The 18396-nt window shown below is 30.9% G+C and overlaps 1 protein-coding gene across 1 annotated transcript in view; it reads left to right on the plus strand.

Moving 5' to 3' along the window:
• insc (inscuteable) overlaps positions 1-18396 on the plus strand; it is a 43160-nt gene that overhangs the window by 19799 nt on the left and 4965 nt on the right. Inside the window, exons 2-6 of the mRNA XM_067044680.1 lie at positions 5408-5683; positions 13500-13697; positions 13779-14025; positions 14943-15182; positions 15254-15419. Of these exons, the coding sequence (XP_066900781.1) occupies positions 5415-5683; positions 13500-13697; positions 13779-14025; positions 14943-15182; positions 15254-15419 (1120 nt within the window). The 5' untranslated portion in view covers positions 5408-5414. The remainder of the gene's footprint in view (positions 1-5407; positions 5684-13499; positions 13698-13778; positions 14026-14942; positions 15183-15253; positions 15420-18396) is intronic.

Below are 18396 nucleotides of genomic sequence, written 5' to 3' on the forward strand. Positions count from 1 at the left end.
TAGTTTAATAACATAAAGAAATTTAAAATGAAAAAGGATGGAAGTCGATAGCTGGCTTATAAATAAACTAAAACGAATAAAAAAAATTAATCATTTTCTTCTTTTGTTAAGCATGATATCCAGATATTGAAATAATTAATAATTTAAGTACAATGCCGGTTGCTGTTATATGAATGTTATTCTGAAAATAATACAGTTTATTTAATTAGTAAACGTATGTTATTTTTCTAATTTGACGTTAGCACTGTTTGTATTTCTTTTTTGTTTATTTTATTTCTCAAGTTCACCATTGAGGACATCTGCAGCCCCAGAGCGATCCCCGCGAAATAAATACTGAGTGACCCAATAAATGGGTATCGAACCCAAAACGTTCGGAACCAAGCACTCTGGGTCCCTCTTTCCAATCTGTTCAGCTATCAAGTCTCATAGAGGACTTGTTAATTTTTTGCAGAAATAACAAAAAAAACTTAAATGAAGGAACATTGGTTCAATTCCGTAGCTCGCCCCATCTATCTTGACAGGACAGTTCACATTAAATAAGTTGGAGGGGGGAGGTATATTGCTGAGTAAGGCGGAGAATTAAATCTAGCACTGATTGGTTTCACGAGTGCTTCTGCGTTTCGATTATTTTTTCCCCGACGTATTGGCTATTATTTCGTATTTATAACTTATCCAATATCTTACTCAAAAAACATGCTGGATGGAATTTTTATCTGATAAATTTTAGAAGGAACATAATTAAGAAATATTTTGTAACAATATTAAAAACGTTTTTTACTTTCACTTACCTATTATGTATGGAATATATGGTAAGGAGAAATATTTCTGTCGTATAAAATTTAGAATTTTAGAGTTTTCAACAGAAATACACGTTTTGAGGTACCCTTAGTCCAAAAAAACAACAACTTAAATTACACATTAATTAACTTAAATTACTACTTATAGAATTGATTATCAAGATTTGTTTTGATTTTCCCCAAAACGGATTAATGATTTTGATTAAACTCGGTATATCATTATAAACCTAATTCTCTTTGATATTAACAAGGTCATTTCCTCATTTTAAATTTAATAAAAGAAGAAAAAGAAAAAATTACAAGGGCTTAAATGCCGATTTAAAAAAAAAAAATCTTCTGAAGTACCTTTGTTTTAAATAATTAAACATTTATTATTTTTAACTGTTATAAAACATTTATAAACACGTAATATGGAAGAATTAGATAATTAACAAAAGGAGAAATAGAGACAGCCGAACGTTCCCGATCTCTCCCGATTCCAACCATGTGTACATACGGCTTGTTAAACTATTGTATTCTTGGCAAGAACAAAGTTGATATTTGTTATTGACACCTCAAAAAGTACGAATTTCGATAGCAAAATAAAAATGTATTGTTTGAAATTTTCACTTTTCAGGGTGGTAAGTGAAAGTTACGCCCGCAACGCTCCAAATTTATATCTCTAACAAAGCGATAAAAAATAATGAGTATATTTACAGATATGTCATTAGGATATAAAAACGTGTTTTTTTTTTGTCATTTCTGACATAAGGGGGAGGGGGTTGCATCTTAGTTTCATTCTGAATTAACTTTTCATTTGATTTAATTCCTGCATTTTCTTTCATTTTTATTCTTTTTGAAGTCAAAATACTGAAATAAATATGTTTCTCGTACCGGTATCTGCCAATTTATCAGGGGTAGTCTTTTCTTTTGTAGCTTTCATAATTTTTGTTACTCGACGTCTGAACGTTTTTTGGACTTGTTCCAGATTCTAAGGCTCCTTTGTCTCTTCCTACAGATATACCTACGTATAAGGGTGACCAACATTTAATGTTCTCTGTTCAACCTTATACTTTTTTATTATTATTATTTTTTTTTTAATAGATCAATGGTTGGGATCACGGAGCTAAATAAAACACACAGCAATAAAATATAGTGTTACGTTTGTGCTGATGTGTCCAGCATAAGTTTTAGGGTTTGGGATAGTTCCATATTGTTATTGATAGTCGATTATCGAAACTACTAAATCATTCCTGACGTCATATTCTTCCCCAAAATTCTTGGTTGAGTTAAAATTATTATTGGATATAAAGTCAATTGGTATTATTTAATTTTCCATACATGTTACTGTGATAAGAACTAGATGATAAAATTGGAGATTAGATCAAATCCCTAAGATAAATGTTCGATTCACGGAAGATATTAAAATAACAACTCTGTGAGCTGATTTCATCAAATACATTACATTTTTAGTGAAAACATGAAATAATATTGTTATCCGTTGTTACCTCTGTTTTAATCTTCACTTCAAAATAACTTATATTAAATTGGAATTACATCATTCATGTTTTTAAAATTTTTTATTCACTACTAGATCGCCCTGGTGGGCTTTACGCTGTTAATATAACATTTTTTTTGTTGTACTATTGATTTTAGGGAGGGGGGGTATAGTCTCGTGTAAACTACACCCTTAGCTATTCACAACGCTATAAATACTAAACTATTCTGAATAATAACGATGAATTATAAAAAATAAAAAATAAAATAAAATAAATAGATACAAATAATAATTCCAAAGAGAAAGGGAGAAAAAAAATGAGTTAATTAGATAAAAAGACGAAGAGAAAAAAATAATATAAAATAGTAGTAATGACAATAATAGAAATAGATAAATATAGAATTATTAACATGATGTTGACATTTTTACAGTTTTTGATATGTTGCTTCATCCTGGTTTTCAGTTTCTTGGATGTCTCTCCAATATTTATTTTTCACAATATAGCTTATATACAGCATTTAACTTTTTCTATTTTTTCCTTTATGTTGGCGTTGCAACTTATTGTTATTGCACAAGCCAGTTCTAATACTTGTATGATCATATTCTGTTAACGTTTTCTTTTATTCTATCAGTTAGGCCTGGTATGTATTGTAGTTTAGAAATTTTACTATTATCATTATTCAAAATTTTGCCTTTTCTTTTTTCACCAATATCATTAACTGGAATCTTTTTGTTTTCTTTCTTGTAAAATTCAGTGATTTTTTTCTGATTTGATGTTTTTACTTTGCTCTGTTGGTCTGACAGTTTTATTTCTCTGGATGTTTTTTTCTCTATTTTCTATATTGCTTTTGGTTGTATGATTGTTGTTTATTTTATTGTACCATATGCTATTGATTAATCTTTTAGCTTAAAAATTTTCTATTAAAATCTTGTATACTTATGTCTAAATCTGATTCATGTATATGTTGTCTTTTTGGTAATCTGGGTGATTTGAAAAATAATTTAATAACCTATTACTTATACTGAATTTTTTGGTCCATTCAGAATAAATGATAATCATATCATATCCTACATATGATTACAAGAATTTTAAATATACACATATAACATAGATAAAAATTATTGACAAGAGTAATTTAATTGTTAAAATTTATAGATGCAAAGGTGCATGATTATGGAATAATTGTACCGGAATGTTGTACAAGCAAAAAATAAAATAGCTTATATTCTATTTGAAAGTTTTTTCACTTCAAAAATATTAAAAAAATAAATTTTTGTGTGAAATTACATATTCTTATAAGAAGAGAAATTATTTCCCAGATTTGAAGTAGAGAAAGGTGTATTGATCGCCTTGGCAATGGGTCGGAATGAATATTGAAATATCCCCTCGGATGACCCCTAACCGTAACCATTATCTTTTTCCGGTTTCGGGCCTATGCCTCGGATCTCATCAATAACCACCCTCAGCTTCTCTGCAATACATGTCCTCACTCAATCCAAAAGTATTCGAATATGGATCATCGTTCTCTTTTGACAGTAGGTACATGCGTTTATGTTTTCTATTTACTAAATAGTTATCTATCTAGTCGATTTTCAACTTTGAGTGGATCGAGTTGCTCGAGCCTGAAAGATTTGAGCAATGGAAGGGTAATTTTTGAGTCCCTTTTGAATAAAATGGTTTACATGGATTTCTCTACATACTATCACTATAAGCTTAGGAATAACCTTTTTTTTCATAGATACCAGACATTAATTACATTGGAATGTGTTGCTATTGTTTTACTTGCTATGAGCACTTCAGTTATTATTGTCGTGGCTTTCCCAAACTATCAAAAATATCTCAACTTAATATTCTTACATCTTTAGAAGTTAAAAAAAAACCAACAAAAAACATCTAATTATGATGTTGGTCACCTTTTACCTTTTATATTTTAACTTTTACTACTTTCACACGATCGGGCCGAAAAGGAAAAATATAAGATGGGATAATACGATTTATTATATTATTATGTTTTAATATTTTATAACATCCGGGGAGCGCGGTGGCACCGTGGTAAGGCACGATGCTAGCGTGATTCTGACCAAATCACCTCCTTGCACAACCGTTGGTCTAGCAACAGTACTTTCTTACCAAGTTCTAAACTCTGATCCTTCACGGATTGTATTGGTACAGATTTTAATTATTTTTCTTCTCATAATATTTTAGGAAATAAAACTTCCACTTTTACGCCAGTTTTGGGGTCCCCATTCCCTTTAAGACTCTGGATTGACCCAGCATAGTTATGATTATTTAACGTCATTTACTCGTCATTTCGTTTATACTCCTAAGCATTATCTTTTAAATAACACTTTCCTTCATCTGGTTCTTAAATGTAGCGTAAACCCATGTAGCAATGTGGGTTTCTGTTTTTTACTATTATTATATATTAGCAGACAACACACTAGTGCCCTTATGTAAATATTTAACCATAAAAATATGCATAAAGGTGAAACAATGTATCTTAGTTATTCTTGAGTTATTTTTCCATAGGAACAAGATAATTTGTTTCTTTAAAACAATTTTCATCCTTTTTCTCTCAACTTTATTCTTTTTTAAACATCCGACGTTTCGACCACTTAGGTCATTTTCAAGGATTCCTTATTTTGTTTTCATTTTTTCCTTTAAAATTCTTAAATGCCGGCTAATTGCCTTTGTCTCATAAATTCTTCTATAAAATTCTTTCCCAAATTTAAAACTTTTATTAACCACTTTTCTTACTATGTTCTTCTTACTAAGGGAGTTTGCAAATGAACATAGTAAGAAAAGTGGTTAATAAAAGTTTTAAATTTGGGAAAGAATTTTATAGAAGAATTTATGGGACAAAGGCAATTAGCCGGCATTTAAGAATTTTAAAGGAAAAAATGAAAACAAAATAAGGAATCCTTGAAAATGACCTAAGTGGTCGAAACGTCGGATGTTTAAAAAAGAATAAAGTTGAGAGAAAAAGGATCAAAATTGTTTTAAAGAAACTAAACCACTCTCAAACAAGTATATTAATAAAAAATAAATCTAAGATAATTTGTATTATTTCTTAATGACGAACATGAATTTTTCACGATCTGTTTTTGATGATTTCTTTTCATTTATTTTCAGACCAACAATGAACATTGAGAAAGCCAGTACTCCACAGCCAAGCCTGTCCGAAACGAGCCATAAGAGCCAAGACTCCGGCTTCTCTGACTCGGAAGGACACGGCATAGCCCTGGCGAGCTACGGTGGAGCGAAACGGAGTGACGACTCAGACAACAGGTCCTCATGTGACGATCTCTCCTCCTTACCACCTCCAACTCATTCTTCCACCCCCAAAGCGAAGGATCATATGAGCAAGTGTTGTCAGATGGAAGAACGCATATATTGTTCGAGAGAATGGTAGGATTTGTAATTTTAAATTTTAAATGTTTTACACCTAAGTGGATGTCAGTTGAACAGGGAGAAATTCAAAACGGAGCAAAAATAAAATAAAAAATAAATAATTTTAAATGAATTTAAGCCTCTCGTATAACAGTAATCAATATCGGGGCATATGTTTAGGGTATAAAAAATGTTGATGTGAGATATCCGGATTTTTCGTACATAGATTTTTTTTCTGGTTATAATGATACTTTAATTGATAAAACGTTTTATAGTTATTTAATTAATATTAATAGTATTCTTTATTTATTCGGGAATAAGCCCCTTTACAATAATATAACAGGCATTGGATATGAGATTAGTGTTTTATAGTTAAATACAAACAATTTAAAAATAAAAATAATCAAATAATAATACATCTTAAAATATCTTAAATAATAAATTAAAAAATGAGATAATCATAATTAACAAAAAGAAAAACCCATTTAATGTTTAGATAAGCGAATGACATTTAAATGAATATTATAAACATTCAATAATAGTCTGTATTAAATGTAAAAAATAAAAATTAAATAAATCCATCAATCATATCATAAATATGAAAACTAACTTCTAAGAAAAAATAAATCTTTTGTAAATACTTTATAAGTAAGTACTGTTTCTTGAACAACAGTGTGCAAGAAGTTGATTTGTACATTTTCTCTAATTAAGTGTGCCAACTTGGAGGCTGGATGGACCCACAGGGTTGACTCATGGCCACGTTAACAGACTAAATAATTATCTGTCACAGCCGGATTCGAGCTCCAGGCTTTAAGGTACTGTGTACACCATATTCATTGAGTTATTCCGCTCCAAACTGCAAATAAAATTATATAAAAATTACGAAAATTAACAAGAAGGAGTAATTATTGTTTATATACGTGTTTTGGATGAGAATTAGAAACGCTAAATGTAAATAAAAAAAATAATAAAAAAATAAAATATAAATCTTCTAACTACTAATCAAATTACTAATATTTGTTTGCCATCACCGGTGGTCTGAATAAAGACTTTATTTTCTTAGGATTTTCCTATAATAATAAGTAAAACTGTTTTAATGTGATTCTGCGTTATGGATTTTCATAGTCTTCGGGAAAATATAGAAAATTGGAAATTTATTTTCTTTATTTCACTTGTAGTTTTAAATTTAATTATTTATTTATGGTGAAAACAGGAAGTACAACTTTAAAGGAAAGTGTTTATAAAATAATAGAAAAGATAAAACTCGAAAGAAATTTTTTCTAATAAGAAAAGGAATTCGGGGGAAACTTACTCGTCTCATGCTGGAAAGGAAGTTCCAGAGAATATTTTTAGCATTGTCAAGGAATGTTGCAAGAAAATGTGGCTCGTGAAGGCCAGTCTTGATAATTTTTTTTATTTCTGGGGTCTCGAAATAAAAAGACCGACACCTCTGAAGATTAGACTGTTTTTTTCAAAGTGAATTCTTACATTTTAAAGGATTTTCACAATTTTAAAAATATTCAAGACAATTGTAAACTTACTATCGGTATTGAATCTTTACTCTTTTTGTATTTTAATTTCAACAAAGCCCATTTATTTATGTGTTAGATTCATGCTTTTACCGGATGAAATGAATCAAATAAGATTTTACAGCCTACACATTCCTTTTATAAATCTATATACTGATTAGTTTTTATATGTTCGTGTTATTCATTTTTGAATAATATTGCAATAAAATCAATTTGTTTTTTAAATTTGTTTATTGATGTTTACAACTGTACATAAAATACATCAAGTAAATTTGAAGTAATGTCGTAATGGTATGGTACAAGCATGTAGAGAAACTACCCATTGGTAGCACTCTAAAAACATTTTTACAATATAAGGTCTTGAAGCCATCTTATTTTCAGATGCCTCGGAGGATTGTCCGGAATAAAAGAGGAAGCAAGATTAGAAACTAATGGGTTTGAATGGTCAGGGAATTTATAATGAAAGGATTTATATCTGGTTCGGGCTAGATCGGTTACAAATGGAACATTAAGGTCTTTGTGGATGATTTTATTTGTGGCAAAGTAGGGAGCCTTAAGGATTTTGGATTGTAAGGATTGGATACGAGAGGAATTCCAGGGTTTAGTAGAGCCCCAAAGCTCAACTCTGTATGTCCAGATAGGCCTTATAATTTTCATGTAAATCAGTCTTTTGTGAATTGGAATTTTGGACCGTTTGTCTAATAAGTGCTGCAATAGTCGAAATCGACGTGCAGTTTCCTGTCTTTTCAGTCTTGTGCGGGGAGTCCAGGTTAGTCGTTTGTCCAGGTGTAGTCCAAGGTAGCGGACCTGTTCTACAGGGGTAAGGGCAACATTATTGAAGTATACTGTAGGGCAGTCTGTAGGTTTACGACATAGGGTAAAGGTAATTTGATGGGATTTATTTTAATTTTCCAATTATGACACCATTCTTCGAGAGCTATGATATGGGATGCAATAAGGTCAATTGAAAGGAATACTGGAGATGCTCGTAGTAATTAATGTATAAATATAAAAATAAAGTGGAACGCTACATCTCAAAACCAATATTTACTGTATGGGCCATTTCTCCGACCAGCTCCTCAATTATTATCAATATTAAGTAAATGCCGCTGGTAAGCATTGTGAAAACGTACAAAAAAATTTAAATATAAGAGCATAAATTTTTGAAAAAACGAAAAAAAAAGATATCTTAAATTTTCTGTCGATACACGTGTTATAGGAATATTTTTACTGTCGAATAAACGAAAAATTAGTTATTATTCAATTGAAAACGTTTAAGTAATTTCTTTACTTAAAGAAAAAATTTAAATTAAAAAAATAATAGGAACAACTGTATCATTGCCCTATAAATTAAGTACTTTAATAAGATGTTAACTCTTCCATTACTCAAATATTAGAGAGCGGATAGACTAGGGGTATTCATGATGTTGTGTTAAATGTTATATGTTTTACCATGTTAAATGTTATTTTGTTTTACCACGGCAAAAGAAGGCAATTTTTTTCGATTTAACACGAGTTTTTCCATTTAACACGCTTTAACATAGATCATGAACTACTACTTGTAGTACAAAAGCTCAAGAGGAGAAAAAAGGCAGTTATTATACACCAATTTTTGATTGATTTAATGAAAACTATGTATAATTACTAGTAGAAATTGATGAGTCTGCCAATAGGTAGGGGGAACAAGAAATGGTTGTAGTTTTATAACGTTAAAAAACATTAATTTATATTTCGGAGCTCTATATCTTTAAAACTACCAACAATATTAGAAAACCTAAGAGAACATTATTTAAAGAAGAGTAAATTTGCTAAAATGTGAGCCCTAATAGAGCTATTTATGCTCAAAGTTATTCGAGATATAGCTTTTTAAAAAGCAACATTTCATAAAAAAATGAACTGAAAGCTCACATATGAATTTACTTTGAGAAATCTATATCTCAAAAACCATTCGACGTACGGATGTCTATCAGCACTCAAATTAAAACTACTTTAATTGACTATAAAGTACTCTATAAATTTTATCTTCGTAAAAGTAATATTTTTCATGAAATTTTCTAAAATATTTTGATCTATAGTTGTTCGGACAAATTTTCATGTACAAAATTTATATTCATAAGTGAATATAATAAAAACTACTACCCCTACTAAGATACGTGTTATAAACTAATTTATAGTAAGTTAAAATACCTTCATTTTAAGTGGTGGCAGACATATGTAAGTCTTATGGTTTCAAAGATATATTTTTTCATAATCAAACATTTTATCCGAACGACTAGAAATTAGCATTTTGTGAATTTATTGTGTCAAGTATCATAAACTCTACTATTCCTACAAAGATAAACGTTATAAACTATTTTATAGTAAATTTAACTGGCTTTAATTTGAGTGCTGGCAGACATTTGTACGTCGAATGGTTCCCGAGATATATTTTTTCATAAATCAAACTTATTGTCCGAAAATCAAAAAATCAATTTATTTTATTAAATTAAAATAAATAAAATCAAACAGGAACTACTTAATAGTGTATAAAATTAACTTTTATTTGATTTTTAATAGACATTTGTACGGCGATTGGTTTTTGATATATAGATATGTCAAAATATATTCACTTACTACTTATCTTTTAGTAAATTTGTATGAAATATAACTTTTAAAAAAGATATATCTCGAGAATTATTGTGCGTAAATAGCTCTATTGAGTCTTATATTTTAGCAAATTTACTCTCCTTTAAATAATGTTCTCTTAGGGTTTCCAGTTGTGTTGGTAGTTTTAAAGATATAGAGCTCCGAATGAAAAATTAATTTTTTTAAACGTTTTTAAACAGCCGCCATTTTCTACTCCCCCTACCTATTGGCAGACTCATCAATTTTTACTTGTAATTATACTACTATATTGTTTTTATTAAAGTAATAAAAAATTGGGGTAAAATAATTGCCTTTTTTTCTTTCCGGCTCTTGTACTATTAGGGCTTAAGACAGCCTTAACAACAACAATGAAAAATAATTTAATTTAAAAATCATTATAAGAGTGCTTGAAAATTAAATAAAATATATATCGATAATAATATGACAAAACGAAAAATAAAAATTTCTCTGTATTTATCGAAATTCACAACTGTATTAGGGCTGAAAATATAAAAAGAAATGTGATAATGTGTTAAAAATAATGTGATAAAAATAATGAAAATTTTGTGAGACTATCCAAGAGACTATCCATTGGTATCTAGTACTCTAAAAACATTTTTACATTCGAACGCCTTCTTTTCAAGCGCCTCGTAAGATAATCAGAAGCCGGGTTAGAAACTAGTGGATACGGGACGAATTCTTTAGTTTAAGCGGTGCCCCTAAGCTCAGTATATAAAATGTATAAGGAAAAAGTTTTTATTTATTATAGTGGATCAATTTTTTTGGAATCTGCGCTAAAACTTAAGTTACAGGTTTCCTTAGAAATTTAAAAAATATAGATTGATTATTTCCTGTGAGCAGTTTCTCATGTAACTTGTAAATAACGACAATGCATATCAAATTTGTAACGACTATGAAGTTACACTTTACAATATAATAAGAATTTATTTTTAGATGTAAATATCTGTGTTTCTATGAAGGCCTTTATGCGTTTGACTGTAGAAAGATAAGAGACATCTGTTGGGTACTAAGGAAGGAAGGATCAAAGGGAGAAAAAAAAAGGAGCTCGGGTATCAGCTACTTGATTCCCTTTTAAGCTTTTGAGAAAGCCATTCCTACACATTAATTAGTTTATAATTACCTAGTTTAGTACGTTTAATAGAAAATTACAATCCCCTTAAATTATCTCAATATAATGTTTGAAATTTAACTGTCATTAGAAAGGTTAGTACATAAAAGAATAAATCAATACAAGTAAATAAAGTTCTTAATTTGACGTATTAAAAAACAAGCCTTTTTATAAAAATTTTATAATAAAAAAATATAATGATGAATAATAATTTTTATTATCACGACACTAGAGGATGTTTATCAACTTATTTATTTATTTGATGATAAATTTTCACCAATAGGCAATATAGGCAATGCTATGTTGTAAACAGTTACAAAAAAAGTTTTTGTTTTTCTTATAACATCGAAAGAAATAAAAACTAAACTAATATTTTACATAAAAGTTAAAAAAAAAAAAGTGTATGGACCATAATAAAATAAAAATAAAGTGTTTCTGTAAAACAAATCACTAGAAATATTAATGTTTGTATCATGTCATTATATCACCCCCAGCAAAATTACTTGTATATAGTTCTATACAGTTATAAATAACTATAAATAAATTATTTAAAAAAAAGAAGACAGTGAGAAATCGATGTATTGATGTATCAATATTTGCCCAATATCCCTAGCTCATCCTTCAGTTCTTCGGACCATCTATTGAAGTACTGTGTACCCACTTCATTCAGACGTAGGTTACGCCTCATGGTCTCAATACTTGAATATATCTATAAATTCTCAGTGTTTTTTACAAGAAACCCTCAATATTTCTATGCAAGATTTTACTTTCAATCCCATATCCATTTTTTTTTTATCATTGTAGGAAACTAAATGTTGCTTTACTGACATCTCACATCCTTGCTTGGGTCACTTATTGGCATTGAGGTTCTATTGTATACGAATAATTAGATATCATTCCCCATAAGAATTTTAAAATGACTTATATGCAGGGTTGTTTTTCGGTGTTGTATCGAAATGATAATGCAGTGTTTGTAGTTGACGTTTGTGGGGAACGTTCTTCGGATTACATTTTCATCTGTCATATCATACCCAGGATATATTGCTTTATCACTACCATTCAATTCCCCAATTCCTGTATATATTTGAAATTATAAAACCTCGATTACTGTTTATTAGAATTTATATATATTAGTGGTATTCTTGATGTTGTGTTAAATGTAAAATGTTTTACCATGTTAAATGTTATAAGTATAGGATTGTGTGCAGCCCTATTTAAATTCATGTTAAATGTTAAATGCATAAGAGCTCCTAGCGGATTTTTTGAACAACTTGTTTCATAACCTTTCCTTCCAAAACTTCATGTTATTGTTCCCTTCTAAGTTTTGATTAAAGTAATTTATTACTAACTGAATTGAGTGAAAAGTAGAAGTTGTGTGGTGCCCACCATGGTAGCCCAATTGGTATTAGTAAATTATATAGTTTATCAGAATTTAAAGGTAATATAAAAATACCATATCTCGATTATGATGCCTAACTTTAACTATTCAACTAAAATTAAACAATAAAGTTTAAATAGGTATATGGAAATGTTTGTTAATTTTTAATTTACAGAAATACACGTTTAAAGGTCCACATAGTACAAATAAAAACGTTTAAGTCTCAAAACGTTCACAAAATGAAAAACTTGACCCTCCCCCACCATGGTTAGAATAGGTTGGTCACCTGTAGATAACTAGCCAAACATCACCTTCGCTGTGGATTGCCTTAAAAAAAAAAAGTTTCGCAAATTGATGTGTCTTTTTGGAGTGAAAGTGAACAATACAACTCAAAACGAAATAATTTTATTTTGTTCATGATCCCCTTCATAGTCATTTTTGACATACGGGGAGTTATCAAGACGTAACCAATCTATTCCATGATGGGGCGGGGAGTCAAGTTTTCATTACATGGGATCGCCACGAAATAAAAGCCAACCTCCAAGTCGGATTCGAACCGGCACCGCAGCCAAAGTAGACGGTTGAACTCCCTCGGGTACAAACGGCCCAAGTTGTGGGAAACCGAAATTACTTATTTAAAACAAGTATATGCCTGGAGTATTTTTTTTACTGATTTACCGTGTCACATTGCATCAGCCCACTCACCAATTAAATTCGCTCCTGAATGTCCATTGTAATGCAAAATGTTGAAGAGACGATTGTGAGTTTCTGTTAGAAATCGATAATTCTGAAGGTGTTAGTTATTAATAAAATGATTCATTTATGGAACTCTTGGCTTGATCTTGAAGAATTTCACCACTTTATTTTTCTCTGATTTTTTCCCTAATAGTATAAGTTGCTAAAGCGTTCTCTGTTTTCTTGTTATCATTTCTGTTCGGCACATCCTAAGGAAAACAGACAGATCCTATTACTCCCATGAAAACTAAGCTTGAATTTTATTTTATTTGAACAAATGATAAATATAAAAACCATATTTAACGCATTTTTCAACTGTAATAAGAATTTTAATTAATATGCATTCACATTAAGTGATTGTATTTCTTACATATTATAGATAAATGAAGTTATAGATTTTATGGAGGCAATCATTTGCACCTTTTCTTAATATTTCAGGAACTCCCCTGTGAAACTTTGGCTCAGCGAAGTGAGGTACTTGTGTGATCCAGAATGCACGTCTTCACTCCAGAGCAAACCCATCACAGCGGGTACAAACGAAAAAGTTACAAGAACGACCTCATTTGTAGTGAACACAATCCGATCACTTCACAGACAACTGTCGAGTGTTTGTTCAAAACTCAATTTGCTTTACAGGTACTCTATTGATTTAATCTGAATAAGTGTTTAAAGTTATAACATTCTTAAAGTTATTTCACAAAACTATATTTTTCGTAGGAAGATAAACAAAGGTAACCTGAAAGGCAGTGGAAGGCAGTTCGAAAGGATCACACAACGGATGGTTAACATCTTATCCGAGCACAACGAAAAATATCTCGAAGATTTTGATTGCAGTGGTTTGCAGATTGCGTTTTCAACCCTTACCTCAAGGGAGAAAGATGTTCCGAATTTAAAATCAATTATGAAAACTGTGGCGTTGCTATTTTCCAAAAAGGTCGAACAGATACTTCTCAACTACATTAAGGTAATATTGATCATTATTTTAAATTAAAAATCTTTTATGATACAAAAATTCATTATATTGTTTACAAAATAACTAAGAATCTTGCCTAATGCATGTAACCAATTTGCGAAGTTTTTGTACATAGGATTCTTTGCTACCACCCACAGTTTATATTTATCATGATGGTTACTGGACCAATTTCCTTTGAGACAGCCCGAATTTATTTTTATTATTTATTTACTTTTGTTATCTAGAGACATAAGGGACGCGACGGCCGTCTGCGTTGGGGCGTGGGTCTCCGAGCGCTCGATTCGGTACGTTGCGAGTTAGATTCCCACCTGGAGCAGATAATATTTATTAGTTTATTTATTAATATTATAGAAATGAATCATGACACTCCCACCTTTTTTAGTACGCGGTGTTAACTCTAAGGTTGCCACCAGGGGTTGGGAAAACGGATCACCTGGCCCACTTGCCGGACTAGTTTTTCCCACAATTTACTAATACCAACACCTATTCCTAGAGACATACAGAGTGCAACTATAACTACAAAAAATAAACAGACCCATTTGGTACAAGTTTTAAATATTCAAAGTTAATGAAATAATTATGTTATTTAAAATATAACTAACCATCAATACAGTCTATAAACAATTTTTTTCGGTAGAAATCAAGACACGTACAAATTATATGTGATTTTGTTTCCTGCTATAAGTGTTTTTTAATTATTGATCCGATCTCATCATAAAAAAAAAAATCTTAACCTTAAAAAAATGTCTAGACGAAGTTTTCAATTGAGGCATCAATATCAAATTAGGAGAGGAGTATGCGAGCGAAATTTCACTAATAATGACTTACAGGCTTCACAAAATTACAATATATTTTGCAATTATTCAGCTTTATTGTTCCATGAAGAGAAACATTTTTTTTTTTTTCAGATGCTTATAGATTTACTGAAAAACGAAAAATCACCATCATCTTTGGCTATAATCCTCTCCGGCATCGGGAGCTTAGGACTTCACGTGTCACACTTGGCCGACTTGATGGCTTATTGTTCCGGAATTAGCCATCTACTGTCTGTCTTCGTCAACTGTTCTAGCCCCGCTGTACACACGGCCGCTCTGAACATCTTGTCGACGATATGCTGCACACCCGACAGCGTGAGGCAGTTTGAAACCGTAAGTATTTTAAATATATGTTGATAATGAAATATTTGCAATGAAATATTTTCATCGAATTCGGTTTTTAGAGCGGAGGACTGGAATTGTTGTCGGATATCCTGACCGACAGTTCGAAAGGCGAAGCTGAATACTGTGGAGCGGTTTCCCTTCTTGTTCAAGTGACAGCACCATGGTTGGAAATCACAGTACAAAATGTCGATAAACAGTTGGAACCACTGATAACGTCTATCACACGTAAGTAGATACTTTGTGTACAGATTATAACACCAATACATTTTTTGTTGCTTACTTAATTCAATTGAAAAAAAGGATTAAACACGCTCAAAAAAAAAACAACAGTATAAATGGTCATTCGATTATTAAAAAAAAGGTTACTAAGATGCTTTGCTGCATTGCCAAGTTCACTTTAATTATTTTATTTTTTTTACACCGTTTTAGAATTTCGTTAGGTTCGTATTTTAAAAACGTTTTTCTCATAAATGAGCACTTCTAGTATGCGAACGAATTATCAATCACCAGTAATGTCCGTATTAAGAGAAGTCTCAATATATTTGCGTTCCATAAAAACTGAAAATTTAAAAATGTCATATGAGGCATTAACATCAACCTGTTTCAAGTCTTTTAAAAATTTATGAGAAATAATTATACAATTAAAAAGCTGTGCTTAACATACAACATATAATCTTTCGAAAAGGAACGGGTCCATTAGTCAAAGTGGTGAAATTGCATTGTATGATGTTAAGGCTACACAATTATATTCAAGTGTTTAGCCACGAAGGGCCTATTACCTCGCCATGAATAATTGGATGTCAGGTTGTTTGGTCGTACAATAGCTATACCTCAGAAGAACTTCAATATCTAAAAAACGTCGTATTAATCGTGCGATCGTCAATATTCTTGCAGCATTATTCGTTATTCAGACTCTTAGATAATTTTTGTTTGTTATTATTTCAAACCAAAATAATATTTTTAAATTAGAATTATTTTTTCTCACAGAATTCACACGGGCATTTGGCAAGAAGGTGGACTTAAAGCCTCAGCTATATTCGCGGAGTTCTATTAGAGATAAAAATCTTTGTTCCGTGTTATGTAGTGTTCTGACACAGAAAGTATGCCAAGCACGTTGTCCTGTTAAGGTTACCATCGCTAGTAAAGTCCTACGAGAGCGAGCTGTATCTTAACGCCCCCCTCCTGTCCAGTGCCCGCGCGTCTCTTGATAATTTGAAGAATAAGTAGTTCTTACTCTTTTATGTACACCATTGTAACAATATAATTTTTATAAAATTAATTTGTTAATTAATAAGTTATTTTCCTTAATGTTTTTAATATATTTAACACTTAAACTGCATATATCCTTTCTGATGGGATCTGATGCACTTAAACTGCAAATACGTTAAAAATTTTAATTACAGAAATTCGCTTGTTTCCACGAACAAAACTGACTATTATCCCTTATAGAACATTATGTGAGATCGTTAAACTTATAATCTTGAAATAAACTGTAGGGACTTAATTCTTGTTTAGATAATTAAAGCCTATCCCCTATTAATTAAAATTGCATTAAAGTGTCGACCTGGATATGGATGAAGGGAGAAATCCGTGCAATGAGCATTAGTCCCTTTGATTTCGCCGTGAACTGTGGTGTGAGCTAGACGCCTTTACACTGATGAAAGAGAATCACTTCTCGATTCAGTGGAGATTGCAAAAGCTTGCTGCCCTTTCTCTGGTCACCAAACAGCTGGGCTAGAAGAGCTTTGGCCATTAAGCCCAGGTCAAAGTGAATTACAATTGAAAACTTAGAACATTTAAATGGAACGACCGAATCCGAACTTAGTTCACCATTAATACCTAAAAACCTTCTTCTCTTTTTTTTTTCTTAGTTAAAAAAGATCATAAGAATTTATATTAAAAAATAATAACACTCACAACGTGAAAATAAAAGAGGTCTTCACTCGCTTCCAAACTTTATCATATAATTAAACATAATTTACATCTAAATATTATAGTAGATATTTGTTGACGAAGAACTAACTCATTTTATTATTTTTACATTTTTACTTATCATAGGGATAGTTTACGGAAAAAATACACAATGAAAAAAAAATTTAACAAAGTACCAACCAACACAATATTTATTGTTATTTTATAAATAAAGAATCCTTCGGCATGAGGTTTCTCACTGGGGGGTATACAAATTTTTACTTTTAGAAAATGTACGATGAATTAAAATTATTTAAAATAAACAATAAGAGAAAACGAAGACGAACGAAAAGGAAAATAATTGCGGCAGTGGCAAACCCAATTTTAGTGGCTCTCTTTGATGCTTGGATGAATCGTAACAAACAGCGCACCCACTACATCACTCTGCTCTCCCCCTATGACATCCTCACTCTAAAGGCGGAATTCGGTTTCGCACGGGCGGAAAGGGTTACTTGAAAGCCGATTATGGTGGCTAATGTTTTAGGTCTGGTTCATATGAGGGGTGGCTAGGTCTGTGTTGATGTTGTCTCTATTATCTGTTATCCACATCAGGAGATGTGCCGCTTTCTGGCAAAAAAATGTTCTTTGTTTCTGCAGGCAACTGAAGCCGAAACGTATTATCTTCCTGTGAGACCACTCTTTAAACCAGAGGAAGCTGAAACAGGAGTACTTAACTAAATAAACCAGGTTCAATTTACTTATCATACCACTACCTTGAAATGACAAAAGTGTGTGTTAGGTTAGGTAAGATACGCCTGGCAAAAATAAATTAAATTAAGTATATCTAGGAATGTAGAGCATTGCTTAAATAGATAACGTTTTGGTACAGCATAAATGAAAAAACAGTATAAAGTCATTAATATAATTCCTTATAGTTTAAAAAATTAAATAGTCACAATTATTTATACATTTTCTAAAAAAATGTATTTTTGTGTCCGTTATCAGTATCTCATTATATAGTGATGACATGCCGGTTTTCGGGATTTTCCCTTTTAATTTTTTTTTTAATCCTTTTAGTACAAGAGCCCAAGAGGAGAAAAAAGGCAGTTATCTCACCCCAACTTTTTATTACTTTAATGAAAACTATGTATAATTACTATTCAAAGTGCATGAGTCTGCCAAGTACAGGTAGGAGGAATAAAAAATGGTGGCTGTTCCAAAGCGATAAAAAAAATTAATTTTTCATTCGGAGCTCTATATCTAAAAAAGTAAGAACAACACACGAAAACCT

The sequence above is a fragment of the Halyomorpha halys genome, unplaced genomic scaffold, assembly GCF_000696795.3.
Source record: "Halyomorpha halys isolate HHAL.00 unplaced genomic scaffold, Hhal_1.1 Scaffold513.1, whole genome shotgun sequence".
Classification (NCBI taxonomy): domain Eukaryota; kingdom Metazoa; phylum Arthropoda; class Insecta; order Hemiptera; family Pentatomidae; genus Halyomorpha; species Halyomorpha halys.